The sequence below is a fragment of the Sceloporus occidentalis genome, unplaced genomic scaffold (genome assembly GCF_023333645.1).
Source record: "Sceloporus occidentalis isolate IW3139 unplaced genomic scaffold, rSceOcc1.0.p SCAF_71, whole genome shotgun sequence".
Classification (NCBI taxonomy): domain Eukaryota; kingdom Metazoa; phylum Chordata; class Lepidosauria; order Squamata; family Phrynosomatidae; genus Sceloporus; species Sceloporus occidentalis.
The window spans coordinates 2,537,793-2,548,290 of NW_028317051.1; the positions used below are offsets into that span (position 1 = coordinate 2,537,793).

Below are 10,498 nucleotides of genomic sequence, written 5' to 3' on the forward strand. Positions count from 1 at the left end.
TGAGAACCCTCGTTGTACATAACACAGTGAAGGAAAAATATAAATATAAAAGCACTTTTTGTTGTCTGTCATTCTGGTCCATGTAAATATTCAAGCAAGACAGCAAACGTCTGCAGAATACACTATAGTCAACCGCGCCAAGTAAATACATCATATACAAACAGTTTACAGTGGCACTTAATTGGGCAATGATCCAGTGGCTTCCAGCAATACAGGGGGCTTTGGTTATCGCAAAAGATGCAAAAAAAATGTTTTTTCAAAACACTCACTGTATTGCAATCGGGAGAAAAAAAAAAACTTGAGAAAAGAAGTCAGGAAGAAGCAAAAACAATATATATATAATATAGATCAGGTTTTGTACTGCACAATCCAAATCGAACTAAAAACGGAAATGTAGTGTTATTGCAACAAATGCTGTTATTTTTGAAGTAAAAAAAATGACATGTGTATGCCTCACATATGTAAAGTAATCAAAAGTAGCACAAGAGTAGCAAAGCCAAATGGAAACCTTCTAAAATTTTAAATGGAAATATACTTCTTATTTCAAATATCTAAATTTAGAGATTAAAAAAAGCATTGTTTGGCAAAATTATATGCAGTATTTGTAGTAACAAAAACAGAAACTTTCACCAGAACCAGTGCAGTTGGCTAGCAGCTCTTCCAATAATGTTGGAATTAATTCATCCAGTCTTATTAACGTTACATTAAACTAGTAGGAACAGGGCCTTTTAGATCGATGTCAGCATAGTTTGAGAGGACTAAGCATGACCAAATGAGACATGTTATACAAAGATTGAAGAATCGAGCTGTATTGTTCTCAAGTCACACTGGGTTTGAACCCTCTGTTTGCTGGGGAATTTATAGAAAACGTGTAATTCTCAGCTGAGCCATAGTCACTTAGTAGTTTCTACACTTGCAAAGCGTTTAAAATTCACCATCTGGCCACCATTCTGGGATTTGCATTCGTGGGCAAGAGCAATACAGTGAAAACTACTGAATAGTCCGACAATGGTCTTCCAAAGGGAAAATGAGCTGCAAGCCTTCACAAAGGGGCCAGTTGCCAACGGAATGACTGAAGCTGCTCCAGATTACTATTTTTCTGAAATAAGAGTGATTCTTCCAGGAATGTTTGCCTAGAGACACAAACTGCCAGATTTTCCCAAATGATAAGCGGGTCCATATTTCCTCCAAAGTTACTGAAGAACACTTTAATGGCATAAGGTGAAGAACACCAACTATAATAGTCTCTAGAGCCAGCAGTAAACAACAAAAATGAAATGGGTAAGGTGCAGCACTTCAAAAAAACAAATCTACAAGAATCTGTTTGCACAAAATCACCTTTTATGCCAAAATTACACAGAAAAAAAAGCCTCTGGTAATAAAGTTACTTCTGGCAATGGTCACATGTTTCAGATGCTGCGGTACAGCAAGGTATGGAGTCTGCACTGTTTGTAGTACCCTGTATTTCTGGCACTGGCCGCTCTGTAATTCGACGTACATCGCCTCTTAGGCAGCGTTCTCTTTGCGACTGGATGCGGGAGGCTTCCGTTTCTGGCCTAGACCGCGTTCGCTGGAGTACCGTTGTGAGTCACTGTTTTGAGGTTTGGGCTGCTACTCTGGTGACTGAAGGTCCTGTGTGTGGTGGCACCCACTTCAAACACCTCATGGATGGCTTTACGAAAGCAGTGGAAATTGTAGTCTATTAAACCTGCACAAATATATACATAAAAACAGGTTAATTGTAAGCATTAGCAACCGGTGAATCAGCAAAATAAAGATAAAAAACATACAACGCATACATTTTTAAAGAAAAATTACTGGCCCTGTACAGAGAGGATTCCAATGAATCTCTCTTTGCATTTGGGCATTAAAAAAAAAAAAATCCAACTACATAAAATTCATAATCAATTCTGACTGCTGACGTCTTACTCCATGCTCACCTTTCCTTTCAAAGCTCTCTTCCCTAAGAATGCACACGAGCGACAGGAACTTGGTCACTTCTTTGAGATAAAGCACCGTTGTGTTGTTAAGTTTGATAATAGCCATGGATTCCTTGTCATACGCAGTTCCATTGCAGTCTGCGTGCAGGCTGTGGAAACAGGAAAATCTGTATTTCATACACTTTTGTATAATAAACACTGGTTTGATAATAAAACAGTAACAACAGCGTATATAGAGTGAACTGCGCATCACTATAGCACTTGCTAAGGGAATCACCAAAGTTACCTAAAAACGGCAAATCAAGTTACACCAAGGGTTAAACGAAAGCTCTTGTTTCTCACTACAGCAAATGCAAATAGGAATATACACTTACCTGTATATACAGGATACATCTATTACCACATCTATCATATCACAGCACAACTCATAAGACTGCATGTCTACAGGCGAACTGTCGGTGGCGATATAAATTTTACTGACAACGTCAAATAGAAACGCCTTCTCGATACCGGAATTCTGGGGGAAAACAGAGAAAAAATGGTGCTTAGTGCTCTATGAACACTGAACTTTGTTGTCAGACTGAAACCTCACTAATGATGGTATCAAGCCATCACAAGGGCTTCCTCGGTCTCAAAACAGATGCCTGGGATCTGAAAAGACCCTATATTGGATCTTAACCGCCACACACATTATATACACAGAAATAAATACTGCCCCCCACTTGTGTGGGGCATTCCTGTTCTCAGGGAATGTTGCTGAACACAAATGTGTGTTTTGGCTGGGATTGGACATACAACACAAAACGAATGCGAGATGCTCACCAAGAACCGACAGCAGCTTCAAAGCCTGTCCTATTGGGAGCATCTCACATTTTACCTCTCTTGTGCCATTACAGAGGGGAAAAAAATGTCCTCTGCACGAGGGAACCAACAGCTTCGGCATTGTCAGTGGGGTACGGTTTGTATCTCTCTCGGCACAAGAGAGCAAGGAGGTCCACATCTTGATTCACCTTTACACAAGAGAGCTAAAACTTGAGATGCTCCCAAGCAGGGACGCACCATAGGGCAAGCTATGAGGCAGCTGTCTGGAATTCTTGTCCAGGGTATGGAGTTGCTCACCAAGAACAAAGTGTTTTTGAAAAGCATTTTTTTACGTCTGAATTTGGATGAGGTTGGTATGGACTTAGTTAATAGTAAGGGGTTCATTTTACCAAAAGATTGGTACAAACACCTAGGAGACATAGTAACTGCCACAGAAAAGAGCAGGATTAAAACAAAGGACAAATATACTTGAGTAGTTATTATATACAGATCAAGATATGTAATAAAATATATCATTTTTTTTCTTCAGCTTTATCAGTTAAAGAAAAGTCCTATTACGTGTCACAAAATAGAATACTTACAGATATGAATATATTTAGTAGATTTTCCAGTGTCGGCAACTGTGGTATGAGTTTCTGCACAACTTTGCTAAAAGCTTCAAATATAGAGTGGTCATATATGCTAGTCAAATAGAAGCTGCAAGAAAACAAGCGGGTAACAGTCAGGGAAGATCATCTGAAGTATTGTAAAGTCTTCTCCCCACCCCATCAGCCAACCTTCTTCAAAAAGGCCAGTTACAATCAGATTTACCCCTGCCAGGAGGAAAACTTTCTTTATGTTTGTCCCAAACATGGAAACTCTCACCAGAAATTCAGCAAACATCTAACCTGTAAAACCAGGTGTTTATGTTCACTTTTACACCAAGGTACCAGGGCCAAAAAAAAAAAAATACATTTTGTGCTCAAGATGTCCAGAAAAAATACCAAGTTACCTTAGATGAAGTTTTTCAAGTCCAACATCTGCGAGGTCATCGTTCGCTCTCTGGTGGATGTCCCTTTGGGTTTCTATTTTGTGGTCATCTGATAAACCATCTACTTTATGAATAAATACCTCAAAGTTCATATCGGGATTCGCTTTATATGCTTTGGTAACCGTGACATGCAGTCTTGCCAGTGCCTCCATGTAATCATCCTATTAAAAAAATCAGCGAAGAAATTATACAAAACAATTTTATACGACACTGTAGCCTAAGTGGCAGACATGGAGACAGATGCAAGCCCGGAGGCATGTTTAATGGCCAACCCTTTGCATTATGTCACAGAAACTGATGTTTTGAGTTAATTCTTTTCAGTGAAAAAAAAAGTATAGTGTTTATCATTTAGCACACTGTAAGGTTTTTTCCCCCTGTTGATATAACGTTATATCCAGAATTTACCTGGGCATCGATAACATATATTAATGCTCCAGTTCCCCTGAAAATCATTTCATAGTCAAATGTTGGGTCGAAGAAGTCCACTTGTCCCGGGAAATCCCATATTTGAAAATTCACAAAGGAGCTGTTGGAAATATCATCCTTGTAGATTTTGTTGGTACTTTCTAAGAACAAGGTTTCGTTGGGAGACATTTTATGAAATACCACCTGAAAGAGCAATCGAAAGATCAGGAAAAAGATCAGCATACACACAGTACCCTACAACAACCATAAGCAATGCCATATTACAGTGAAGTTGCACTTAAACTTTATGATTATTTTAAACAATCAGTTTCATGTCGCAAAAACCAGCAATAGGGAAGCAAAGAAATAGTTACGATCTCACTCTGGATAACGTTCACAACCAAGTTCTTGCAGCTTCTAATAGATTAAAGTTTTGGGGTAATAAATTATGGACACAAACTTATAGGTAATGCAAATCCTAGCATGTGGTATGGCCGGAAGAAACGCAGTTGAATAGGCCAAACGGAAAGCATTCAAAGATATAATGTAACCAGCAGCATACCTATCTTCAGTGCTGCCCTAGACCTAACCCAGATCACGGCCACCAGCTTCCCCACTGCGCTTGCTTCCTTACAGCTGAGCGAAGGCATATGATGCCATACATATCCTGGCGCTCCATCTGTTAAGGACGCATGGCACCAGGCAGACGTCAACTATGGAGGCCTCTGTCGATTCACTGCTACCGAATGCCACATTCGTATGTGAACAAGTAGCACTTCTAATTGAAATGCTGCTCGGCTTTCACCGAAGCAATTCTAAGCATTCTAAGCATAAGCTCGTGTACATCTAGAGGCCACACATGTACAAATGTAAAGGTGATGAAGGGCTACCCTAGGTCATTAAAATCAGCAAGCCAACGAGTGGACCAATACAGCAAGCTTTTTTATGCAATCACAATGGCTCATAGTAGATCTGCAAATAAATGCAGTTTGCCAAAAAAAGAAAAAGCACTCCCATGTAATTTTAAAGTGTAATTGCACTACATCTTTGACTGTACGATCATATAGTGTAATATGCTGACTCGGAAGAACGCATTACTCATTTGAAGCAGCTGACTGAATGAAAGCGCCATGCTCATATACTTCAATGAGCGAACAGCATCTCCTGTCTGATTACATTGGCTTTATTACTCACAATGTGACTGTTAAAAAGGGACACTCCCAGACAGCCTCCTCAACGAAGAATCCATATTAATATATATTATATATGTACACACACACTTTAATATGCATTCATCAAAGCTAAAAATAAACCTACCTTTAGAAGGAGCTACAGAATAACACCTCCTCCACGGTCCAACATTTTAAACTACTGGTTGGCTGCCTGGAACAGCCAATCAATGGCAAGAAACTGCCCCTACCCCACCCACCCAGGACCCTCACTGAGCCAGCGCTGGAGCCGACTGGTGGCGAATGGATCATGAGATAGGACATGTGTTCCTTCTAACATCTCCTGCAAGCCAAATCCCAGGGGTGGGAAAAGAGGGTATTCTTCAGAGTCCCCGCATGCATTTGCAAAGTGGACAGCATGAAGAAGGGACCACTCAGCTACCATGTGCATTAAAATGTGCACAATGACTAAAGAGTCCATTTAACCCCTTAAGGACCGGGCTCATTTTTCGTTTTGTACCCTGTGGGACCGAGGCTGTTTTGACACTTTTGTGGTGCTTGTGTTCAGCTGTAATTTTCTCCTCACCCATTTAGTGTACCCACATAAGTTATATATTGTTTTTTTCAGGACAAGATGGGCTTTCTTCAGATACCATTATTTTGATCGTATCATCTTATTTACTATAAAAAAAATTAAAAAAACATGGTGAAAAATTGAAAAAAAACACATTTTATGACTTTTATTTGAAAAATCTTTTACTCACCTAAAAAAGCAAGTAAAAAAACTAGCTAAATAGATTCTACTACTTGTCCTGAGTTTAGAAATACCCAATGTTTTTATGTTTTTTTGCTGTTTTTTGTAAGTTATAGGGCAATAAGTACAAGCAGCGTTTTATGATTTCCAAATTTTTTAACAAATCTGCTCAGTCTGCCTCCATCTCCTCTTTGGAACATCTTTGAAGCCGGTTAACTCAATTTAACCCCCTCAAACCATATATTTTTGAAAACTAGACACCCCAGGGTATTCCAAATGCTGTTATTTTAACCCTTTCCATGCACCAATTATACAACTACACTTTGTCAAACTTTGTAATAGTAAATTTTTTTATTTTTTTTTCCACACAAATTGTACTTTAGTTATAGATATACAGGTCCTGGTATATGTCACTGTCAAACAACACCCCAATGTGTGTTCAGGAACATCTCCTGAGTACAGCGATACCCTACATGCATGGGTTTGTCAGATTGTTTGGCTGGTAAAAGGCTACTTTTGGGGCATGCGTAATTCAGGTGGTCATTTGGTCATTGTGCCTCCCTCTCCTCTTTGGAATATCTTTGAAGCCGGTTAACTCAATTTAACCCATTCAAACCATATATTTTTGAAAACTAGACACCCCAGGGTATTCCAAATGCTGTTATTTTAACCCTTTCCATGCACCAATTATAGAACTACACTTTGTCAAACTTTGTAATAGTAATTTTTTTATTTTTTTTTTCACACAAATTGTACTTTAGGTATAGATATACAGGTTCTGGTATATGCCACTGTCAAACACCCCCCCAATGTGTGTTCAGGAACATCTCCTGAGTGCAGTGATACCCGACATGCATGAGTTTGTCGGGTTGTTTCAGATTTAAAATGCCACATTTGGGAAGTGCGCTTTTTTTCTCCATTTTGGTCAGTCTGTACCTATGCCCTATCTTTGAGCTAGGCCACTCCAATTTACCCCATCAGCCATTTTTTTTATATATTAGACACCCCTTGGGTATTTGAAGTGCTTTTATTTTAACTCTTTGTTGAGATTTTTGAGAAATTTTAGCACTTGCTCAAAATAATAAACTTTATTTTTTAATTTTATTTTATTTTTTTAATACTTTTTTTATATTTTTTTTTTACACATTTTGCTGGTACTGGATGGTTCATCTAGTGACATCACTGCATAATTATTTTTAAATGTTAGCACATTTTTTTTATTTTTTTTTTCCATATTTTTTTTTTTTTTGAATATTTTACTAATCACATAGTGATTAGAAAGCTGGGCTCCATTGACTTGCATGGTTGAATGCAGTACCTGTATTCAACCAGCAAGTGGAGCCAGTTCTCTAGAGGGTCTGGAGACCCTCTAGCGAACTTTTTCGTCTCTATTGTTTTATTTCCCGGGCCGCCGCCATCTTGCTTGATGGCGAAGATCACCGGCAGCGGCGGCTGTGACCGCTCTCCGGAGCGGTCACAGCCCACCTAGAGGTAAGTGTTTGGTGTCGCTGGATGCCTCCTGATCGAGGCATTCCAGCGACACCATTTAAGTTTAGGAGGCGATCGTTGATCGCCTCCTAAACGCTTTTAAAACGGGCGTCCGCCGCCATACAATGTATGGCGGCTGTTGACGCCCCGGGGAGGGGCCAGACATGGCCCCCGATGCCGATCTCGGCCTTGCTGAATGCCTCGACATCGAGGCATTGCAGCAAGGCCGTTTAAGCGAAGAAAGTGATCCTTGATCACTTTCTAAGCTTATTTAATTTTTTGACGGTTCAGGACCGTCAAAGGTCATTTAGTGACCTTCTTGTTATGACGGTCCTGAACCGGCAAAGGTCGCGAAGGGGTTAAAGATCCAATCTATTAGGCATGTGCAGCATGGGACTGCCAAACATCTATTTGTGTTTGTATTCACGTGGGAGCATACAGAAGAGCCACCACAAAAGATAGACGGACAATAACTAATACAAGTACTAACGCAAGTGTAAAAGACCTACAGTCAACTGGTGGAACCAATGGAAAATACAGCAACGTACAATAGAAAAGCTCCATTAACGGTAATACGACAGTTACTGGAAGCTGGGAATCTCAAATCAGGCCTAGAAGGGCAAGTTCTTGGTGGGCAGTTGTCCAACAGCACCTTTTTTTCTCTGCACACACGCAGCCTTCAGCGTTCCACTCGCCGGTGATTTATCAGCTTTCTGCTTTTTTGACACCTATAAACTAAATGTTTTCTCCTTCGAGCTGAGCAGCGAAGAGCTGTCTAGGTGAAGGCTTCACTTTGTGAGAACCGTGGCTTTTTAGTGAGTTGGGGTGAAAGGGAACACTTCATCGCACCATATTATCGATACATGAAAGACCCCTGCAAGTTTCTCCTTGCCCTATATAATGCATAGGTAATGCTGTGTGCTGCGATTCGCCACCTTCCACACAACCGACTCAGTGATGAGAATATCTTACACAAACACAAAGCACATGACATCTACTCGGACAGCAGCTGGTCACAGATAGATATGCGCTCCCACACACACACAACACTCAAAGTGCTGACTTGCACTTCACTGCAACGTGTGATAGGATTCCAGTGTCAATAGTAATTTACTGCCTAAATAAAAAAAAATGATGTCATCACGAAGTACAGTTTCACGATTTATTGCCTTCTCCCCCTTAAAAACACACTTTGCTTTTCGGTAGCACTTGTTTTTGGGGACTTTTCATGTCAAATCACTGCTGTCCTGAAGGATATAAGCTCTCTACACAAGTCACTAACTTATTCTGTGATTCTGCATCTACATATACTGAGATGCACCTTGTTTTTTCTAGTAGCCCAGCTGACAAGCTGCAGTAATGATGCCTACAAGAGTCAGATGAGACCCAATGCCAACAAACCGATCTTCTCTAACTACTCGTGCAGTGACCATCACTCGTTTCATCTCCGAGAGGGCAGATAGGAGCCAATTGATCTTAAATAAATAAGCCACAGGTTAAAGTCTACTTTGATCTTCGGGTTCGCCCTTCCATGCACTCTCTATGCACCATTCATTCATATTATTCTGCTGGCCACATACCTAAACCTCAAGGCACTTTTTAGTATTTGGGGTGGGGCCGTTCTCTCGACAGAATAGTGAATTCATATACTCACACTGCGAAGCGCACGTGGACATTCAAGTTGTGCAAAGTAAAATCCAAGGTTTCTCAAGGGCCGATAACAGGCCTAGAATTTACTGATCTACCAACCTTTCAAATGGTCAAGGAGGGGGGGCTTTAAGAAGGTTATGGGCATGAAGGGGGGGGGACAAGGCTTTCACAGACCTTTGTTTGCTCTATTAGTGGACATAGCCTGCATGCACACTATTGTAGAACACCACGACACATTTAGTGGAAGAAAGAGGGTTTAGGTCCTAACGCAGGACATTTGGGACTTATGAAACAGGATGAAGCGTGCAGCTTAGGCGACCTGGAACACTAGTCACAGGCCAGGACAGAAGCTTCCGCCAGGTATAGTAGGAAACAACCAGTACCTGACATCAGACATCCACACAGTCATCTGACAGCAGAAACACCTAGGAGGACCTGGGGATAGTTACTCTCAGGGTCATCCTGCTTCCATGACTACTTAGCCTATCATTACATCTGGAATAAGGAGAGATATGTCAAGGCCTCATAGGTCTCTTCTTCATCTGACCTAGAAACCTCTGTGATCCTGAACATCTGTTTCTATGCTGCCTTAAAAAAGGTCGACGTCGATGTTCCTCACTTCAATCATCAAGTGATGTACTCACAAAGTCCCCCAAACCCTCAGCTAGCATTGTGGGTGGCTGAGCATCATTAGAGTGGCAGAGCTTTGCTTCCTACGCCAACGAGTCAGGGAAATCGACGGCCGCCAATGTGATCTCACCTTCTGGATGGATGACTTCCCGCTCCTACGCATGCCCATGAGCAAGATACGGGGTTTGCTGTCCGACGCAGTGGAGCTCTCGTCTATCTCCGACTCGTCAGCTCCATAACCAAAGTCTTTGGGGAAGGAGTCGGCCACCCCGTAGCTGTCGGCCATTTGGTCCTCCCCGGTGTACTGGATGGACATGTCGGTTAAAGGCTCAAGGGAATCAGGAAGGGGATGTAATGCCGGGCTGAGGACCGCTGGTTATCGCCTTACTCGCGCTGCCCCGGTAACGGAGAAGTCACCATCCCGTCTGAAGCGATGGGTTTTGGGGTGTGCGCCGTGACCTCCTGTGTCTAATTACTGTCACTTTAAGGAAGACACTTTCGAAAACCACCGCACACCGTTGTATTCACCTGCCGGTAGAGCCACGGCCTTCCTAGCAATTACAAGGAATACGGCTCCGGCTCGCACGATTTAATAGTTACTAATAACAAA

General features: G+C 41.3%; 1 protein-coding gene across 2 annotated transcripts; it reads right to left on the minus strand.

Moving 5' to 3' along the window:
- Positions 1-1,556: 1,556 nt before the first annotated feature.
- Positions 1,557-10,204, minus strand: RRAGC (Ras related GTP binding C). Of its 2 annotated transcripts, none has more exons than XM_089494329.1 (7): positions 10,021-10,204; positions 4,198-4,301; positions 3,754-3,953; positions 3,344-3,458; positions 2,315-2,457; positions 1,941-2,089; positions 1,557-1,708 (listed from the first exon to the last, which is right to left on the minus strand). In XM_089494329.1, the coding sequence occupies exons 1-7, from the start codon at positions 10,202-10,204 to the stop codon at positions 1,557-1,559; spliced, it is 1,047 nt and encodes a 348-aa protein (XP_089350455.1). The 2 variants fall into 2 exon arrangements, with proteins under 2 accessions (XP_089350455.1, XP_089350454.1); XM_089494328.1 differs by having other exon boundaries at positions 4,198-4,401; positions 10,019-10,204.
- Between the last annotated feature and the right edge of the window lie 294 nt (positions 10,205-10,498).

Excerpts from the sequence above, each read along its gene's own strand:
- RRAGC (XM_089494328.1), bottom strand. The coding sequence starts at position 10,204 with ATGTCCATCCAGTACACCGGGGAGGACCAAATGGCCGACAGCTACGGG. Across the intron at positions 4,402-10,018 it reads GGAAGTCATCCATCCAGAAG|GTGGTATTTCATAAAATGTC; the intron begins GTGAGATCACAT and ends TTGCTCTTTCAG. Across the intron at positions 1,709-1,940 it reads AGAGAGCTTTGAAAGGAAAG|GTTTAATAGACTACAATTTC; the intron begins GTGAGCATGGAG and ends ATATTTGTGCAG.